The 21,601-nt window shown below is 39.5% G+C and overlaps 1 protein-coding gene across 3 annotated transcripts in view; it reads left to right on the top strand.

The window, feature by feature from the left end:
- The window catches only part of dpf1 (D4, zinc and double PHD fingers family 1), a 79,981-nt gene extending 58,634 nt beyond the window's left edge, over nucleotides 1–21,347 (top strand). For 2 of the 3 annotated variants that reach the window (XM_017435361.3, XM_037973939.1), the window contains 4 exons: nucleotides 7,248–7,367; nucleotides 11,141–11,253; nucleotides 12,859–12,940; nucleotides 13,871–21,347. In XM_017435361.3, the coding sequence (XP_017290850.1) occupies nucleotides 7,248–7,367; nucleotides 11,141–11,253; nucleotides 12,859–12,940; nucleotides 13,871–13,941 (386 nt within the window). In that variant the 3' untranslated portion in view covers nucleotides 13,942–21,347. The remainder of the gene's footprint in view (nucleotides 1–7,247; nucleotides 7,368–11,140; nucleotides 11,254–12,858; nucleotides 12,941–13,870) is intronic. The other variant, XR_001809075.3, reaches the window with a different exon arrangement.
- The last annotated feature ends 254 nt before the right edge of the window (nucleotides 21,348–21,601 follow it).

Genomic DNA, 21,601 nt, shown 5'->3' with positions numbered 1-21,601 from the left:
GGGAGAGGATGGTCAGGTAAAGGAGGGAAACATGGAGGTAGGGCGGGGGTGAAATAGAAAAAATTTGGAGAGGGGAACGGAGGGAATTGTCAGGAGAAGAGCCATGGTACTGAGGGAATAACGAGAAAGGGGAACAAACTTGACAATTTTACATTTTTGGCTCAATTTCTTCTGCTTTTTTAATTTAATTTAATTATCTTTATATATTTTTTTTATTTTTGATCAGTAGCCCCCACCTCTGTGTTGCCTCCCTCTGTTACTGCTCTCCTCCCTTCCTCCCTTTGTGTGTCTGTGGTTGCAGGCAGCTTCTGAAACATGGCCACAAGCGTTTAATCATTGATGGAGTTGTTTTTTTTTTCTTGCACGCAGGCAGGCCAGCGGGCAGCCCTGGCTCACTCATGTATACGTCAGAACCTGCTGATTCACTCTCTGGGGTCTTCAAGCACGCACGCATGCAGAGATACAAAGCAAAAACAGATACACACAGATGTGGCTAGAAAGCAGCCAGAATAGGTTTTATATGTGTGTGCGTGTGTGTACTTTATCCCACCAGGGACTCTGAGGCCCAATCAGCAACAAATAAAAGCAGCAAGATAAAAGAAATTTATTTGACCACAACAATAAGATAGAAATGTGTTTGGACTGGCCCCACAGGCATTCATGCCACATCTCTGAAGTCTTTTATGTCCTTCTGCTGCTGTCAGTAAACATCTGGGTGTTGGCTTTCTAATAAGAAAAAACATCTATGGGGCGGTACGGCGGTGCAGTGGTTAGAGTTGTCGCCTCAGCAAGAAGGTCGCAGGTTCACCTCCTGGCCTTTCTGTGGGGAGTTTGCATGTTCTCCCTGTGCATGCATGAGTTTATTCCGGGTATTCCAATATTTTCCCACAGATGAGAAATAAGCATGTTAGGTTAATTAGTAACTCTGAATTGTCCCTAGGTGTGAGTGAGAGCACGAATGGTTGTTTGTCTCGTTTGTCTCTATGTGTCCCTGTGATGGACTTGCGACCTGTCCAGGGTGTCCCCAGCCTCTCACACATTGACTGCTGGAGATAGGCACCATCTCTACCGCAACCCGCAAAGGGAAAAGCAGGTAAAAAAATGGATGGATGGATGAAAAAACATCTGTGGATCCTCATCTGATACAGATGAGTGTGGTTTCTCTGTATTCTGTAACCTTTTAATAATTTGAGCAATAGCTTTGCAAAATGAAGCAGTTTGGCAGAATCAGACAAAATCACAAGTTAAACAATTTACAAAATTAAAAAAATTTTTTTTGGACACCACTGACTCTCAGGACCTTTGTAGACTGCTAACTTTGTCCAATACATAAATGTTCTTCTCATATAAATTTAAATATAATCTGTATTTTGTTTGTTCAACACTCCACTTTGGCTCAGCCAAAGACTGTATAAACTAAAGGTGCAGGCCTTCAAAAAAAATGCAAATTGGTTTTTCAACTGAGATCATCTTATGCTGAGAAATGACAGCATTAGAGCCGTTTTGGTCAAACGTGAACAATAAAATTAGGTGCGATCTTGTTCACTACTGCAAGATCTGTTAGCACTCGAAGTATGTGTTGTGAATGACTGTCAGCTACTACCATGTCAAACTTTAGGGCAATATCTGTAAATCTGACAAAGTTATAACCGTTTTTGTGTTGATTAGCTGTGGTGGCCAACTTCACTGTGATGATGATCAGGTGTAGATATACCTTCAATAATTACTTTATGAGAGTTGTTTTTTTGTGACAGATAATCAAACCCAGACTCACATAGACACACACACACCTGCACAGACAGAGGCAAAACCATTGTCCTCCTTTGCCTTTCAGCGAAGGGTGATAAAAATACTGTAATGTTTAATGTAGAATATAGAGTTTTATCATCAATGATTACACAAAAATAAAATGAAATAAAATCACAAGAGTGAAAATTGTCACAGGCTGCCCTCACTACTCTATTGAATGCTGCTTAGAATGGGACAGAACAATCTCTTATAAAGCTTAATCCAGTATATGTTCTGCTAATAGAGTTAATAAAGAAACTGTGGAGGTTCTTTCCTTAGCATATAGAAAACGAAACCCACAGTTATCATGGATAGCATTTGAATACTTCTGGGTCATTTCTCCCATGCAGGATTCTTCCTAAAAAGAGACTTTTTGACTGGACCCTGTTTGTGTGTGTGGAGAAATTACAGCTGCAAACATTGTAGAACATTGTGTTTTTTACAGTTTTTATGGTTGAAACCCTGTGGATTTCCCTGTGGAGTAGAGAATGAATCACGTAATGACAGAAAGAATGTGAAATCCAGAAAAGTTTGGACAGCACTGTTGTTTATTTACTTTATGACATTTATGACAGGTGTTTGAGTCCTCTGAAAGGAAAAGCTTGTGGCAAATAATAAACACTAGTGGGTGCCTATCCATTAGTGTGACAATCTGCAGCTCAAGTTTGTGGCAAATATTGCTGCAGTTTTACAGACAAGTGTTGATTTACAAATGATGTTGACTTGATGAGCTTCCATTAGACTATGTAAAAGGTTGTTAAGTCTGAATGGGGCTGAAGACAGTTGGCATTACACCTGGATTGTGTTCAGAATTACAGAGATTCATTCACCACTTCCCAAATAATGCAAATTTGAGAGATTACAGAGTGGATCAGACCTAATATATGCATGACTGAAAACTGGGCACAGTGAAAACTATTGATTCTTTTACACTAATATACAGTTCCCTCTTGGAAATACAAAAAAATATATATTTTTCTTGTTGATCAGTGTCGGAGTGAGTGTATAAAGACCCCCACATGTGTATTCAGTTGCCATGAATCTCCCTTACTGCTTAAAAAACAAAAAAATGTAACAAATAGAGAGATCCCTTTTTGAATACATTCATATAATTTACTAAAAATATTTTAAATAAAACTAAAACAGTGTTTTGAACATAGCAGGTGAGTGGAGTCTAATGGAGAGAAATTAAATATATGACAGTACTGTCTTCTAAGAGTTTCTTTCTGGCTTTGTTAAGGTGTGCACAAACTTCATTATGGTCCAAAAAAGATCCCAGAGATTGATTGATTATTCATTTTTCAATCCATCCATTATCATTAACCTGCTTTTTACCTTACCGTGTCACTGCGAGCTCCAGCAGTCAGTGAGCGAGAGGCAGGGGACACCCTGGACAGGTCGCAAGTCCATCACAGGGCCACATAGAGACAAATGAGACAAACAGCACAAAATTCACCCTCTCACTCACACCTAGGGGCAATTTTAGATTTGCCAATTAGCCTAACATGCATGTTTTTGGTCTGCGGGAGGAAACTGGAGTATTTGGGGAAAACCCACGTGAGCACAGGGAGAACATGCAAACTCCACACAGAAAGGTCAGGAGGCAAATCTGCAACCTCCTCGTTGTGAGGCACTAATCCAAAAAGTCATTTTAGGGCACCATACAAAAAAGCATGAAGTCCAAAGACATTAAACTGTCTGCAGTCCAATTTAGTCCAAAATAAGCCTTCATTATGATTACATACAGCCATTTGGATGGCATTATCTTGGCCTCCAGTACTAATGTAAAGAACACTGATGTGATTGTTGATGGGGACATGTCTTTTAACTCCCACATAAATTTCTTTCATAATGACTCCTTTCTTCCACCTGCAAAGTATTGCTAAAACTAGAAACATCTTGTCCCCAAATGATGCAGTAAAACTGGTCCACACATTTATCACTTCTAGGCTGGACTGTTGTAACTCTTTATTTTCTGGATGTTCAAGAAAACTCTCTAAAATGTTTCCAGTGGATCCAAAACGTTGCTGTCAGAGCTCTGATGAGAGTTAAAAGGAGAGACCATATCTCTCCAACTTTAGCTTCTCTCGTTTGGCTCCATGTAAAAGTCAGAATAGACTTTAAAATCTTACAACCTCAATTTTGGAAAATGTTGTGAAGTTGTGGAAAATGTAAACAAACAAACAAACAAAAAAAAAAACAAGGAAACTGTAGTAAATAACTTAAATGCTTTAACTAAAAAATTCTAACATTTTTAGAAAAAAATCTTGATGACAGCAACACATGTTAGAAAAGTTGGGCCAGGAGCAACAAAATGCTGCAAAAGTAAGTGGTAGGAATAAGAAGCAGCTGGAGGAACATTTTACAACTAATTAGGTTAATTGGCAAGAGATAAGTAAGAGGACTGGGCATAAAAAGAGCATTTTAGAGAGGCTGTATCTCTCAGAAGTAGATGGGCAGCAGTTTACCTGTCTGCAAAAAAATTGTCTCTAAAAATAGTGGAAGAATTTCAGAATGATGTTCTTTAACAGAAAATTGGGAAGACTTTGAATAGACAATCATCTACAGTTCATAATATCATCAAAAGATTTCATACCTCAGGACAAATCTCTGAGCTCAAAGGTCAAGGCTGAAAGTCAATAATGGCTCCCTGTGATCTTCGGGCCCTCAGGGGCCCCTGCATTAAAAACAGGTCTGATTCTGTTCTGGACATCACTGCATGGACTCAGGAACACTTCCACAGATCACTGTCTGTAAACACAGCTCACTGTACCGTCCACTAATGCTGCTTAAAGCTCTGTCAGGAGGAGAAGAAGATAGATGGGAACCATCCAGAAACTCTGCTGTCTTCTCTGGACCACAGATCATTTCAAATGGACTGAGGCAGAGTGGGAAACTGATCTGAGGTCAGACTAATCAATATTTTAAATTCTTTTTGAAAACCATGGACGCCATGTCCTCCATAAGAAAGAGGAGAGGGACCATCCATCCTGTTATTGGCGCACAGTTTAAAATCCTGCCTCTCTGATGGTATGGGGGTACATTAGTTCTTTCGACATGGACAGCTCAGACATATAGAAATGCAATATCGATGAAGAAAGGTATATACAGGTTTTAGAACATCATATGCTCCCATCCAGAAAAACAAACAAAAAACAAGACTGTCCATTTTATATTAAGAATCTTATTGTTCCACATTTTGCAAACAGAACACTTCACTCTCAGACTGCAGGTTTATTTGTGGTTCCTACAGTTTCTAAAAGTAGAATGAGTGTCAGAACGTTCAGTTATCAGGCTTGTGGAACTTGGTTAGTGGAACCGCTTTCCAGTTTCTGTTTGTGAGGCTAACACCCTCTCTATTTTTAAGACTAGGCTTAAGATGTCTTTGAGATAAGTCCTATAGTTAGGGTTAACTTGGGTTTCCTGAGCTATCCATTAGTTCTGCTGCTATAGACTTAGACTGCTGGAGGACAAACAGACCACATTTCCTCTCTCTGCTGCTGTCTTTACTTGCTCTACTCTCCATGTTTGTACATGCAGTTATCGCTGTCATTAACCTGTTTTTCTTAGTCTTTCTTCCCATAGAAACCTGAACCAGTCATTCTGTGTTTGTCTGTGTCTCTTTCTTGTCCTCTCAAGCTCCAGTCAGTTGGGGCAGATGGTTGCCCACCCCCCTGGTTCCGCTGCCAGTTTCTTCCTGTTAAAAGGGAGTTGTTCCTTTCCACTGTTGCCTTGGTTCTGCTCAGGATGAAGGACTGTGCTCAAGTGAAGATTTGACGCAATCTACTGGTTTTCTTAGACAACTTTTACTAATGGGCATTTCATACTGCACTGTTTGTCAATATATTGTATTATAACATGAATGAAATTACTGTAATTGAATTTGAATCTGGATCTAATTGAAATTATGATTTGAACTTGTTTTTTCTTTTGTGTAGTGCCCTGAGATGACTTGACTGTTGCCATGTAAAATAACTGAAACGACTTGAACTGAATTTCAATCCAGTCACAATACAAACGGTTTCAGTATGTTATAAAATGTCAATTGGTAAAAAGTTGATTATCTAAGGAACCCAGCAGATTGCACTCAGTCTTCACTTAGATGCAATCCTCCATCCCGAATAAGCCTGGGGTGGCAGGCAACGGCGAGGAGGACCAACTCTCTTTTAACAAAAAGAAACCTCCAGCAGAAGCAGAACCTGGATGGGCGGCCATCTGCTTCGACCAACTGATGGTTGAGAGAACAAGAAAGACATGCAGACAACAAAGTGTTTGGCCAGTCATAGTTTGGAAGAAAAACAAAGAACACAATAGCAATATTTATATATTGTGAACTCTGAACCAGTCAAAATTCTTTTCAAAAACCCTGGATTTATCCATCTTTTTAAAATAAGTAAAAACTTAAACTCTCCTCACTCTTATTTACTTCCTGCTAAGCAAGACTTTGCTGTGAACTGGAAGCTGACCTTTCTGTGTGAGCATCCACAAGGTCTCAACACCAGGATTTCATTTTATTTTGTTTTCTGGTTGAATAGTTTTTTACATTTTTTTTTTTTTTTTACATTTGTCCACACTATGCAGGTTTATCAGTGTAGTCCAGTCTGTTGTATTCACTGTGGTTCTGTCCTGCCTGGTGACTCTCTGTGAATGACCCGTCCACTGCATTACGTCTCAGAGAAGAAAGCCTACATACAAAACAGTCTGCGGTGGTTATGTAATTGCTTCCATTAAATTGATTATGCAATCAAAGTCAGTGAGACAGACAGGCAGGCAGAGAGATTGGGGGGGATGGTGTTCATGTACACAAGTATGTCTACATACTGTACGTACACAGCACTCAGACAGGCAAGGGGAATTTCTGTCTTGTTAATAATTATCATAAAAATGGTTTCACACAGCGCTCTTGTCTTCATGCTCAGTGTGATGCAGGTCTGTCCCGACGTTCTCCCACCATGCACACGTGTGCATCCCTGCATACTTTCCTTTTCTTTCTTGAACTTCTCGTTCATCCTCTTCCGTTACTTACACAATATTTACCAGACCCCAGGAGGCTCTCAGCAGGCATCCCTCCCATCTACCGTCTCTCACTATCACTTTGGTTTTGGGGAGTCCCTGGCTTCCTAATGTACCAATTTTTTGCATGCAGATAAAGACGGACAATGGGGACTTAATAAAATGTCTCTTTTCTCTCTTTTTTTGTCTTACATTTCATCATTTTATCCCTAATCAGTCTTTCATTGCTACTTTGTATCACATCTCACTAATGGCCGCTCCATTTATCCATTTTCCCCTTTTCAATCCGTCTTACTGTCAAGAGACTGATACAACCTCTTCATCCCAGGACAGCATTTCATAACTCTGACTTATGAGTTTACATTCTGCTCGTCATCCACTTTTTTCCTCCAGAGTGCAGTTAAACTAAAGTCTTCTTTTTTCTTCCTCTCTTCTTCCTCTTGCAGCCAAAAAAGCACCGGATGGCTCAGTCATCGCCAACGGCTACTGTGACTTTTGCCTTGGAGGCTCGAAGAAGACTGGCTGTCCCGAAGACCTGATCTCCTGTGCGGACTGTGGACGCTCAGGTAGGACACCGCTGATGGCAGTGATTGGCAGGAGGAAGGCAGCCATCTGCTGATACAACATTCTGACGAGTTTCCTTTTATCGAGTACAGAATTCTTATTTAAGGAAATACAAGTCTGGATCTTTTAATAGATCTTAAAATAAATGGACCATGCCATTGTTTTTGCTTTAGCCCATCTAATGAAAGATTGAACTATGTATCTGAATTCACCAATAACAATTTAGGTCTCCCTTCAAACTGGATGATGGCCCTGCTTTGCTCTCTAATGATTTAGTAGTACACAGATGCATTGCAGCAAATTTGGAAAATCTCCTTCAGTGTAATGGCAATGATGATGCTGCTACACTCTTAGTATTCACTAAATAGTTTTCTATTTTTTACATCTCAGAGATATTCTTCTGCTCTTTCCCCTCACTCTATTTGTGAGCAACATATTTCCCCACTGATTATACCCCTTGTGCCCATAATCACACCATCCCCTTGGCACTACTCTCTTGGTCAGCTTCAAGATGCAGGTTTGTGCTAGAAGATTAGTCCATGCTAGCACAAAGCTACCACCATCTGTGAGCATGATGGGGTCATGGCATCGGCATGAGGCCTGCTTCAAATTCTTGAAGACCAAGCCACGCTGGTGCAATAGAACCCCACATCATGAACACCAGGTCACTAGGCTTCTCCATGCTCCACACAGGACCCCAATATGCTGCTACCACAATAATACCACCACAACGATGCTATGAAAGTTTTGTCCTTTATCTATTTTCTACCAATTATCTATGGCCGGGTCTAGAGATGGGATTCATGGCTCTTTAAAGTGATCTGAAGTTTGCAGAGCCGTAACTTCCAAAGAAAGGTTCAAAACACTCTTAACTCTTTTGAATGATTCGTCACATGGTACTGCCAGTGACGTAGTACACCATAAGTCATTATGTATGCCTGTATGTCATCATGCACTGCCGTGCGTAGTGACGTAGAGAGTTTCACCCATTAGCTTGGCTCCTTCTTCACTACACACACCATTCTAGTATTGCTGGTGAACAAAACTCCCAGAATCTTGAACTCTTCAATTTGATGCAAAGGCTCATCCTTGACCCAGAGGCAGCCCTCTGCCTTGTTCCCGTAGCGTGGACAAACCCCTCCATGATTTATCACTCTGTATCACACGAGATAGGGACACTACTGAGTTTTTAATATGCACCTGAAGACCTTCCCAAGACCCTGCAAAAACCCATCAACATTCTGGCTTATTTTGTACATCATAGTGGGGTTGTCATCCAGAATGAAGGAGGCCTATTTTATTGTTTTAGACCCATTTAAGTGTATTTCTTTTAAATTATTTTAATAGTGATTATCTTAGTTTTGCTGCTGTGTGAAAGTCAGCATGTTTGAAAAAGGCACCCCTCAAAAAAAAAAAAAAAAACTTTAAACCTTAAAGAAAGTTGTTCTTAAACTCATGATTTTTTATTCATTTATGTTGTTTTGTTGGTGCACTAAGACACTCTGTGTTGTTATGCAACTTAGGCTAAAACCAGAAAAAATACTTATATCTCATATAATAATTTAGTCTAATTATTAAATTTAAAAAACAAACAGTGTGATAGCAATGGTGGCTTTAATTTAAATTGCTTTAAAATAGTTTGTCCTTGCTAATTATGTTGTGTTTTACCTCTGACAACTCAAGGGCTTTTTTACATTTCATGCATCTGAATTCACCGATTGTTGTATCAAAAATCAATAATGATTGATACTTCATAACTTGTGATTAGTAGTAAACATAGTTACATAAAAAATAACAAAAAGACTGGCTGTACCCATCATTACAGTTTAAACTAAAAGTATGCTGCCTGCAGATAATTTGACCTGCTCTGACTCTTTGAATGGATCCAATGAAATGCCATCTTGATGTGACATATTTCTGAAAATAACAGAACCTTTCAGAATTTTGTCTGCTCTTTTCTCAGCTAAGTGTAACATAATGAAGCTTCTCTTGTTTTTCTTTTGGAATTGATTTAACAGATGTTTGTGATTGTATTTCTTTATTAAAGAATGCAAGAGTTTTTTTTAAGTAGTGTTGGAGTACCTTACAAAATGACTGTATAATTTTTCTCATCATTAGCGTTTTATTTTGCTTTATTATGTGAAGTGTTTGTACATTTTGGTTCCATGTAAAACCACTGATTGTAGTGTACATGGTGCAAAATCTTTGTGTCTATTATTTCACTGCATGTTCTGTACATACATATTTATTCTTCATTGTTTCTTTTTATCTGAAAAATAAACAAAGAACAAAAAAGATTTACGTGAAGTGTAGTGAATGGGCTAATGCAAAACTTTGGTATGGTCCCTGTCTTTAATGCCAAAATAAAGGAAGGCAATTGAGGGTCAGGAAGTTGGAAAATGTGTCCAAAATCATGAGTATGACTATTTTCAAATTGACCACTTTTTCACTATTTGCAGTAATGTTTGGAATTGTAACAGTAATTTTTCATTCACTATAAAATATCATAGTTGTACCCTACATTGAGAGAAATAGACCATAATTCATTACTGCCTGAACCGACACAGCAGGCTAATTGAGGCTAATGCTAACATCCACAACTCATTATTGTAATTTTCAGACTCACTGAAAATGCCTTTAATTATCTAGACGTCTAGAAGTGTCTCATCTCCTCCTTTGTCTGAGCTTCAGGGCTTGAAAACTTATTAGAAACGCAAACTGATCCTTTATCTAAAATGCTCAAGTCTAAATATGAAACATGTTAAACATACTCTGTGTTACAAATCACAAAGGAAAGCGAGCTACATTTCATTATTACCATTATTATACTGTGTGGCTTGTTTTTGTTATTTGCCCACATACTAAAACTCTAAAATCAGGTGTTCTGTACAGAAGTATTTTGTAGATATAAATGATTATATAAATTCATAACTTATGTAGTTACAGATACATGCTTGTGTAAATAGATAAAATGCAACAAGAATGTGTAACAGATATGTGTACATAAAGTTTATGTCAATTTTGTGCAGACAGATGATGTTAGATACATTTTCTCAGCCAAGAGCTGTGAAATTAGGTTTCCCAAAATCTCAGATCCCAGTGTGGATTCCAGCATATGGTTTTGTTATTTATTTATGCTGTAGCTGACTGTGAATATTTGACGCATAATTATGAAAAATGTTGCATTCAAGTAGTGTTCAAAATACAAAAACACAGGACTATCCCCAATTTAGTCTACTATATAGTTGAGTAGTGAGTGAGTGAGTGAGTGAACATATTAAATACAGCCTATGTGTCTGTAAGAAACAGGAATAAGAAAAATAAAAATGGAAAAATGAAGGTAATTTTGTGAGACAAAGGGGACTGTAGAAAAAGAACATGCTGTAAATATAATGTATTTTTCAATGAAAGTGCCATAAATAGTATAGGAATTTATATCCAGTTTTCAATAGCTTAACTAAATCAAGAACAAGCTTTCATAATTGGATGAAATAACTACTTCTGCTGAGTCCAAACAAATTTTCTTAAGGAAACGTAGAAGAAAAGGTTGCCCAACAAGGTGCTTGTAAAACCACCAAAATTAATTTCATCATCAGCATTATGACACAAACTCATGGACACATAAAATGTACAGTGAATGATTGCACTATCGAAGCAGTGGTAGTGAAAAACATGTGGCCATGTGTTTGCATGTATGTGTTATGTTTGTGTGTGTGTGTGTGTGTGTGTGTGTGTTTGTGTGGGTGTGTTTGCGCATGTGTGTGTGTGCACCCAGGCCACCCGTCCTGTCTTCAGTTCACAGTGAACATGACGGCTGCGGTGAGGACTTATCGCTGGCAGTGCATCGAGTGCAAGTCCTGCAGTCTGTGTGGCACCTCTGAGAATGACGTAGGATCTCTCTTCTTACTATATGTTTAAACATGTGGCTGCACACACACACAAGCACCAACACACACGCACACACACACACACACACACATATATAAAGATATATATATATATATATATGCAATAGCAGATACGTTACCTATGGCTTGAATTTATGGGTTGGTGTTACAAACAATATTCTTGTCTTTTTAAGACCCATGTGATGATAAAGCTGAGCACAAAAACCTTAAAGTGTAGCAATGTAGGCAACACTTTTTAGGAGTAAGAATAAGTATAAACTCCATATTGAAACAGTGCAATGCAAAAGTCTTCAACCTATTATAAAACTAACTGGAGCAAGTTGCTGTGGTTTGTTTTACTCTATATCATCAGTCAAAAAGAAAGTCTGTATTGTAAACATTGTTTTATAAAACTGACAAGATTTACTTTTCAGAAATTACGAAAAACACGTTTGATCACAGTCTAACTGCTTTAAATACACTCACTGACAAATTAAGTTAAGCACCCAGAAAGAATGGGCCTATTTGATTGTTATTTGGTACACGTGGAGATCATGGATGGGTATGAAAATGATTCAATACTCAAGAAACTGGACTGAATGGGCACCAGAGGGTGTAAATGGTGGCATCAGTGAAGGAACAGTGTTGTCAGACAGTTGCCGAGTGTCTGACCGTCGATCTGAACAGTGAATGAGAGTCAGCAGACACCGGATGCCTCATAGGTGCTTTAGACAGCATTACCAGCACTTGACTAGATTTGATAGGGAGTCAAACTGTGGGCTTGAATGTAGCTGGATGGTCGTATAATGCATCCCCGCGGCGCGTGAAGTGTGCAGATGCCATAGTGGCCGGATGTTGGAATTAATGGATTCATATGGGCACCCACACACATTGTGAAGATTCAGATCAACAAGATCGATCAAGGAAAGATTGTTGTTGTGTGAGCAAGGCATTACAGAACCCCATGCCATCTGCCAACTTCCACCTGGGCACAGGTATTGAACTCCTTGCAACACCCTGTTTCATCCTGCACTGCACCTCAGTTCATCATTCCATGTGTAGGTTGCCACTGACACGAGAGCAGTGATGGCTGCTTTAGGAGTGGTGCTGTTACTGGAAGACATGGCCTCATCATATGTGCATATGGTGGTGCTGAAGTGAGAAGACCAATCGTTGTTAAGAGACACTGGCATTAATCCTGGCATCATGGTGTGGGGAGCCACAAGGTATGAGTTCCCCCCCAGTTTCTCTCTAGTCAAACATGTGTGGGATCAGCCTGGACATCAACTCCGAGCAAGGGTGGATTTACCGGATCTTGAAGGACAGTTACAACAGCTGTGGACTGACTTGCAGCAGGGGAGGATACAATAGCTGTATGACTGATATGGGACCAGGAGTGTACCGTACTATCAATTTTGTTATTCGTTAGAGCTGACATTGTAATTATTGCAAAATGGTCACATAAGCTTTCAAAATGTGCAGTTTAATTTCAGTTTAATTTCAACCACTCTGTTTAGGTGCTTAACTTCTTCTATTCTGTGAGTGTACATATACATATCTTGCACAGCTTCCTTCGAATATTAACATCTGTTCTCTTTTGTTTCAGGACCAGCTGTTGTTCTGTGATGATTGTGACAGAGGCTACCACATGTACTGTCTGAGCCCTCCCATGTCTGAACCACCAGAGGGTATGCACAACAGTTGTCTAATATATGCTTGTAATCTCTAGTTACTGCAGAGTCCACAGACCCATGTTTGGTCACACCACACATCCCAGAGCCATCACCAGAGAACATTTTTTGTTGTTAGTGCGGCATTATGTAAGTGCTTCGACTGTAGATGGGGACTTACACTCAGGAGAGAGAGACCTTTGATCAGAACTGTCATATTTTTGTGTTTCGTCTTAGGCAGAGAAATATATAACACCCAGGTCTGTGCAGCTCTTTCCTGGAACATCTTAATCTGAATACACCAGGCTGAGAGAGTCCTGGCGTTGTAGCTCTGATCACAGAAATGGAGCAGGAACATCTATTTAAATAAAACTGTCATTTACCACATAAGATGGCTGCCTCAGGATGTTTGATGGTGTTGTCATGGAAATGAGTAGGAGAAAGATAATCTGTTTCCATGGCAAAAGTGTCACTTGGCTGAAGATACAGTAGCAGAGGCACTTGTGTTCAACACCCAGTAACTGTGTCGAGCTCTGCCCACACATGAATGCTTCTAATTTACAAGAGACAAGTTTTACCCACAGCCTCTTATTTGAGGTTACCGCTCTCATTGATTCTGTCATATGGATGGTAAACCTTAATGGTGTGCATTTGACTATGTGTGCTTAATGTTCACACGTCTTCTGTCTCGACTCACAGTTGTTCTAAAATATTAAAAACTGAGAAATAAATTTTAACATCAGCTGCAAGTTGATGATTTATTGTCAGAACATCTCGTATCAAACTGCACACAACACTAGTTGTCAAATTCTCTCCATCCACAAACCATGGCTGCAGCATGTGGGGCTTTAATTTACAGTGTTACTTAGTGCTCAGTGGGAAATGAGGGATAAATCCACCAGGCTTTACAATAGTCCTGATTGAACAACTGATCTGTATGTCTTACAGGGAGCTGGAGCTGTCATCTGTGTCTGAGGCAGCTGAAGGAGAAGGCTTCGGCCTACATCACCCTCACTTAATCTCCAGAGCTCATCTTCTTGGCCTTTCATCCTCTCCCAAACCACCTCTCCGTCTGCTCCAGCACCCTCACCTCTCCCCTTCTACTGATCTGCTCACCGCGACTCACTCTACAATCTGTCCCTGTGACCCTCGGCGCGACCGAGCACTCAGATTCCACACAGTGCTGCACCCACTCCTGAACGTCTCTCCAGCGGCAAGCCGACCTTTGTCCTCTTGTCACCGAAACTCCCTTTTGTGCTTGACCTGAACCTCAGACCCCTCCTCCTTCTCTTCACTGTCTCTGCTCTGTCTCAGCAGAGGGATTCATCAGCTGGCAATAAGTTTGCTAGCAAGACTCACACTTCAGCCCGCCAAGGGCACTTCTGAGGCATACCACTCCACAGGAAACCCACATAAGGGCCCTCGGACGAGCCCTAATGATCTTCAGCTGCAACTATGTCAAGTGGTGAGGTTGGATAAGATGGTGTTTGGGAGAGGACAATGCAGTGAAGAGCCTGGATAACCAGGGAACAGTGTGTTTCAGTGTTTGCCAACTGTGAAATGTACACAAGACCAAAATTTCATTTAGCCCCTTCTGTCCTGGCAGAGCTGAGACACTAAACTCTCCTCTGGTGTTTGTCTGCAGGGCTGCGTGCCCTGTGAAGTTTCCAATGAAGAAGTGAATTGTACAGAATTAAGACTGATTTTCAAACTGCACATTCAAGAACAAACTCCCGTCAGTGGTAAATAAGGATCATCTGGTCAGGATCTTAGACCACCTCTGACCTCAGCCTGTCCTCTTTCCATGCATGGGGTTCCCACAACTTTTAACGGTGCATTCTGGGATTGACACTGAAGGTTTTAGTGCATGGATGTGGTCTCCTGATAAAAGGAGGGGAGGCTATCAGCTATCTCAGATCAAACTGTGTATTTAAGAATAACAATTTAGGTTTAGCACCTCTCCCAAGCCATCCCCTGTCCTGTATTCAACATGCCGTCCCATGAAACCATGACTGTGAAGCCAATGCAAGACTGAAACCCTCCTGGTGCTTGGTGCGCTTTGTGTTCAGAATGTAGGATTGATGTGTGGAAGATGCAGATGTTTGTCTCACACATGCCGAGGCCTAAAAACATATTTTTATGATTCCTTTTTTAAATTATGTTCCAATGCATGTTGTTCTTTTAAGTGGTTTTGAAAAACTTTTAATTCAAATGGAAAGGAAAGCACACTTAATGCGCAATAACGTGTTTGTGAGACAAACTCTCTGGTCAACCTTGTGTGTGCCTGTGTTTGTTTATGTGAGTTTATTTGACAGTATCTGTGGGAAGTTTTAAACCAGATGGAATTTTTTTGAGAGGAAAAGTGACTTGAATGTACGGAGAATTAGCATTTACCCATTCAGGCAGGCTGGTTGAGGTGGAAGTCTTGAGTTTTGGCACTGAAGAAATCCTTTTAAAACTACACTGGACAGTGGACTCACAGTTGAGAGTCCACTTAGTCAATATGCTCTGCTACATGATCCAATTTAACAAATAAAAAAGGTGTTCACGGCCACTGCTTTAAAAAAAACTTTAATTTGAAGTTTTAAATGAGATACCATCCAGACTGAAAGAGGCTGTTTCCTTCACATCCAGGTCTAACACTTAAGCCACTCTGCACAACTTGGTCAGAACATTATTACTTTGAACAGCTAAGCAAGATAATTATGAGCCATTCCTTAAATATTTGATCTGAGATGTTTTTTTTAACATCTTTTATTTTTTCACGGAATAACAAAAAGGAGAAAGCAATGGATTTGTTTCATGTGGCCAATAATTTCTTTGGCAACTACCACAGCGTGTGAACAATTTTAGTTGCTCGCTTTTTGGGTTTTAACCACTTCTTACAGCAAAAAGCCTTTCGTACTAAAAAGTTTCTTGCTCCATCTTGGTTTCACAGCTCTTTTAAGGTCTATTTAATTACTTTCACTGACTTTTAGGTTGAAAGACTATGAGGGCCATGTCACACATTTTTTGCTTGAACCTCATTGAGTAGTAGTAGATTTCAGATTTTGGTGTGTTTGGTGTCTTCATCCTGTAGTGGAAGCCATTCAGTTTTTATTTTCAGTTTCTTCTTTTCCTTTATTTCTAGACTTTGCTGCTATTTATTTCTTCTCTCAATTATAAAACCATTCCTAGTGTCACCGGCTGCAACAAAAACCCAAATCATGATTAGTCCACCTCGTACTTAAGATCTAGAAAAAGGATAGTCTTCATGAACTTCTTAACAGGCCTTTATCCTCAGGTCCTGCCTTCACTATTCCAGATATTTTTAGTAACAAACATTTTCTGCTGCCTTTGCACCTCACATCTACACCCAAATGGCATTTTTAATGAGGCAAAAAAGATTTTAAAAAAGCAAAAGAAGTTTTCCAAAGTCGAAAATTTTTTTTTCAAACTTTTTTTAATGGTGTCTCCATGTTGACTCGAGATACAAAACTTTTGAAAAACAATGACATGTTTGGTTTTGCATGAACCACAACAAATATGAAGCCGGTTTTGTCTCAGTCTTGTTGCCATTAAACTTTGATTGCGTGCTGAAAAATTAATAACTGCCAAGAAGGTAGAAATGTTGACAGAGAAAAGAAAAACAAGCCACAATTGTTCACCCAAGGGATCACCCAAGCTAAGCATGTTTCTCTGTTTTTTTGTTACAGTAATGTGGACATTCTCCCCACCTGGTGGTACATCATATGTATCTTACAGGTGGGCAAAGATTTTTTTTTATATACAAAAAAACAACACAAAAAAATATCTGGGTTAGTAAAAACGGGGCCTCAGTTTATCATCCATAGGATTCTTTACCAAAAGCTGTCAAATACCTCTGGTCTTTTATTTTTTTATTTAAACACAAAGTATACTGAGTGTGGGGTCAAAGTTTAGAGAGTCAAAGATGTCTTAAAGTTGAAAATTACAATAATTATTTTGTTAAAAATAATTTAAAAAAATGAAACATTAGTTAAAAAAGAACATCTTGATACAAAACAAAAATATTACACTAATCTTACTTGGAAGGTTCATGAGAATGTTTCATCTTTAACTTTTGTTCTGGAAATCAGATTTAATAAATATTAATGATAAAATAAGTTTTGATCTCAAGTTTTATGAGACACTAAAAAAAAGTGATTTTTTTAAAAATCTCTCAGCAAAAAACTTAAATCCCTGCTAACAAACAGCAACAAAAAAGTTTGTTTCTCTAAACATCATGCTCCTCATTAGTTTTAAGGTCACAATTCGTAGCAACGAAAAATAAATCTGTTTCAGTAACATTTCTAGGGCAGATACTTCCTGTAGGATTTCTCTCACAGTTTGTACAAATATTTACATTTATGAGCCCCAAAGCTGGGCTGATAGCACTACGTCATTAGTAGTTTTAAAACAGAAACACTTGATTTTTTTTTGTTCCTTGTTGGGTTGGAAAAAATTACAAATTTATTGTTAGTTGTATAATTTTTTTTGTGTGTGTTCTGCAAAACATGAGGCTAATCCTTTACAGAAAATCAAACGTGGAAGTTGTGTGAGAATTTCTGCCTCCCGCTTGTCTGCGCTGCACATCAGAGACCAGTTTAAATCTCAAAGCCCACTTTGTCATAATGAGCTTAATGTATCAGCATGTATTTTTGAGTCTGTACGAAGAACAACAACAAAAAAAATCTAACTCTAAGACCTGTTGCTTTATCCTCAACCAGTTTACCTGGATTCTAAAGGCCACTTTATTGGGCACGCTTGATAAACGATATGCAAGTGCTGACTTAGGAGGGCCTTTTATAAAATTATTACAGCTGAGAAGGAATCAGTTCATTTATCTGTAAGCTTTGAGCTTGGAGACAAAAACTGTAAATAATGGAATGACAACAAATTGTTCTTTCATGCAGTATGTGACATTCTTATGTTCGAATCAGAGTGAGACTGCTTCAATTTAGGGAACCTTGGTTTGAGTAAACATCTATTTTTATTGCTGCATTGTAAAGCAACAGAAGAAAAGGAGAACATTTTGGAAATGACTTGGTAAACATCCTTAAACTCGAATCATTTAATGCAGAAGGTCACCAGGTGGATGGACTGAGCTTCGCTCGGACTCTGTAACTCCACTGTTACATTAATGAAAGGTTTCAGATTTATTTTCACACCGTCAGTAATGCAATTAAAAAAAATATAAGAAAAAATGACTTGCTTTGATTCCCCGTGTTTTTGACTGGTTTTACTTCTGTAGGTTTGTCGTTGCATTTTGCACAGTGTGGCTGTATTTGCTCCACAAGAGTGTTTCTGGCTCTGTGTGTAGATGTGTCTCCATGTGAAACCATTTCTGAGGGGTCAGTGAAAAAGCAAAGTGAACCAAAATTACATTTGTTTTTCTTTGTGGAACCAGGTGCTTGGTACAGCGTAACTGAGGGCTGGGATGTTGACTACAGATTTCAGCTAAAGTGTACTTGAGTGTAGAGAATTCCCACTTGGATTGCGTTGTTTCGTATTTTGACGTGTTAAATCTCTGTTGTATTTTCTCACAGAACCAGTATCCAATCAGACTTGTTCATTTTCGTGAACCAATCAGAGCTAACATCTAAACTTGAAGTGTGTTTGCGTAGGAATGATTCTCAGACAAGAGATCCTGGAGGCGTTTGTGTTTTGAGTGGTGGGTGATAAAAGCCTTTACATTTGGAGCTTTTTTGGCACTCGGAGAAGCATGGTGGAGTCAACTTTGATTGTACTTTCTGGGGAGGGAGGGGCAGCCATGTCCGGGCTTTAAAGGGGTGGGATGATTCAATAAAATTTGAGCCTTCCCTTTGTAGAAATAAACCAACCAGGGTGAGGTTAATGTTAATGGGATCCTCTGGTCCCGGTTGGTTGTGATTTGAGGCTGCTGGAGCAGCCCCGTCTGGATGTGGGAGGGGTTGAGACTTTGGGTCGCCGTTGGCCTTTCTTGTAAATTGACATTCTGTAATCTTGCTTGCACCTTTTTTTTTTTTTTTTTCTTCTTTTTCAAGAATCTAAAAGTAACTGTTAGTATGTCTGTGTGCGAGTGCGGGAGGCACTTTTTAATTTTTACATTTTTTCAATGTGATTGTACGTTGTTAACTGGACAAAGAGGAGTTTTTAATTTGTATTTTTTACCTCGAGAGGAAGATGAAATCTTCTTGGACATTTTTTTAACCCTCTTTTCTTTCCTTTTGTCTTTCGGGGGACGCGGGAATGCTTTGAAATGTGGACTGCAACTGCATTGCTGCCATCACTGCTGTCAGTCATTTTCTGTGAATTCATTTGGCTTTCAAAATTTACCCCGTTTTTCTCTCCGACCTTGACTCAATTTTTTCCATTAAAAAGATGAAATTGAAAAATGAGTTTTATCTTTGTTTTTCAGCTGTGTGTGTGTTGTGCCTGTGAATCGTTCCTTTTGCTTCTTGGGATAAAATGGCCATCGCTTGCTTTTCATAGAGCAATAATGTAAGTCTGTGTGAGTGTATGTGTCTGTTAGCAAAATACCTCATGAACCACATGACAGATTGTAATGAAACTCTCAGAGAGAAATCACTGAATGTACATCTATAAATATTAACTTTTGGAGTGATCTGATTCAAAATGGCCACCACAGCTAATTGACTTTAGGTAACTAAAAATGACAACATCACAGTCAATCTGACATTTATTGAGCTACAATTTGGTGTGGACACAGCTGAAGTGTCATCCCCAAAACATACTTCATGTCTCAACAGATGGTGCATGATTTTTACTTTAAATTTTGATATTAAATGTTGGAGTTTGCTATTAATGGTCTGTTAACAAAATATCTTGGAAACCAATTGACATATTTAACAAAACTCTCAAGCAGTAGTCACTGACTGTACAACTTTAACTTTTAGACGCAACTCAATTCAAGAATGCCGACAGTGCGAACAAACCTTAGCGAACACAAAAATGGTTATAATTCATCCAATTTTCCAGGCATGAAATTAAAGTTGAGTGTGGTAGTAGTTGAGAGGTTTCCTCAACACATACTCCAAGTGCTAACAGAATGTGTGAGATCTTGTGATATTGTGTGTGATTGTGCCTAATGTCAACATTTTTAAGATGATCTTAAATTAAAACTGTGGGATGAAAGTCGTTGAGCAATCAGCATTCCTTCAATCAATGCGAGACCTTTCATTAGTTTTGTGTTGTTTTGGACAATATTATGTGTCTAGTTTGCCCATCAGTACCATTGCCAACTAGGTTGCTTTATAAGACTGTTTCTTGTTTTTGTCCAGGTGAAAAGAACTAGTTCTCTCTCACATGCATTCACTCTGGTGGGCTAAAAGCTGAGGCCAGCACTAACCATTCCCCCCTCCTTCCTCTGTGCTGACTGCAGTCTATCAAATCAGTCGGTTCAAAATCAGCTTTCACCTAAAATAACCAATTATCTTTTCCAATTTAAATTAAACACACTTCAACTAAAACCTTCCCGTCTTTTTTTCACCACTCTCCAAAATGATTCTAACCTTTTCAAGCTCCTGAAAGAGATTTAATTGGCTACAACTTCACAAAAGATGTGTGGATGTGAGGAACAGCAATGTTTTGCCAAGATGGCCCGATAATCTCCAAACGCGGAGACAAAAAGAGCACCATTGTCCACAATTGTTTTCTAGGAACGGTGCAGAAGAGAATACACTTTGCTATTCAGGGCAGGTGCAGCTTTTATTTGTGATGTATTCCTGGAGATGAGACATTCATCACTGCTGCCGTGTTGGGCAGCAGCTTTGGTGAAGTCAAGCTCATCAACAGTTTCAATTTTTTTTCCTTCTTTTCTGCTTCCTTCCAGGAGACAGAACATAAAACCTTGTGCACACTCGGTTCCAGGGGGTGAATATAGGTATTTTTAACAATGCTTTCTCTAAAAAAAGACAATTCCTTCATCCATCCTTTGGCAGCTCTCCAACCTTTTCCAAAAATCCTGCACACCACCCCCAACTCCAGCCGTCCTGTGCGCAGAGAAACCCACACAAAAACGCCTGAGTGCCACACAGAAATTCAGACGTGTGTGCACGCAAACATGCACTTTCACACAAAATCACTTTACACACACACACACAGCCTAGAGCTCCCATCTTATGAGCGTCATTACTCTGACCTCAGTCTCCCTTCATATCTCTGAGGATTTTGATGCTGTGTGTTTGTGTGTTTTAATACCCAACAGAATACACACATGTATATTTATTTAGACCCAGAGTACAAGAGAGTGTTTAAATGTGTGTGTATTTGTGTGTAAAGTGGCTACTATATGTCAGTGTGTGCATACTAAACCTGCATGTATGTGTAGTGTGTGTGTGTGTGTGTGTGTGTGGCTTCCCAGCCAATTACCACATCTCCCAGACAGACTGAGACTGCCTGGGTCCTGCCAGCCAATCGGAGAGGGGCTGCGCACTGCCAGGCCGGAGGTGGTTGCCATGGTAACCAGGAGGCCTGTTTGCATGGAGGCTGATGGAAGAGTGATGGATTACAGTAATGGGATGGAGGGAGGGAAGAAGAAAGGAGGTGGAGAGGAGGAAGAACTAGGGAAGGAGGTGAAGGAAGAGCTGAGATGGGATGAAAAAGAGAGAGGGAGGGAGAAAATGGGGGAGGAGGGAAGGGAGGCGTCAACGGGAGGTGGGGAGGGAGGGAGGGAGGGAG

This window comes from Kryptolebias marmoratus, linkage group LG2 (genome assembly GCF_001649575.2).
Source record: "Kryptolebias marmoratus isolate JLee-2015 linkage group LG2, ASM164957v2, whole genome shotgun sequence".
Classification (NCBI taxonomy): domain Eukaryota; kingdom Metazoa; phylum Chordata; class Actinopteri; order Cyprinodontiformes; family Rivulidae; genus Kryptolebias; species Kryptolebias marmoratus.
The sequence above is the reverse complement of the archived record's forward strand: the minus strand, read 5'-3'. Positions and strand labels throughout refer to the sequence as shown.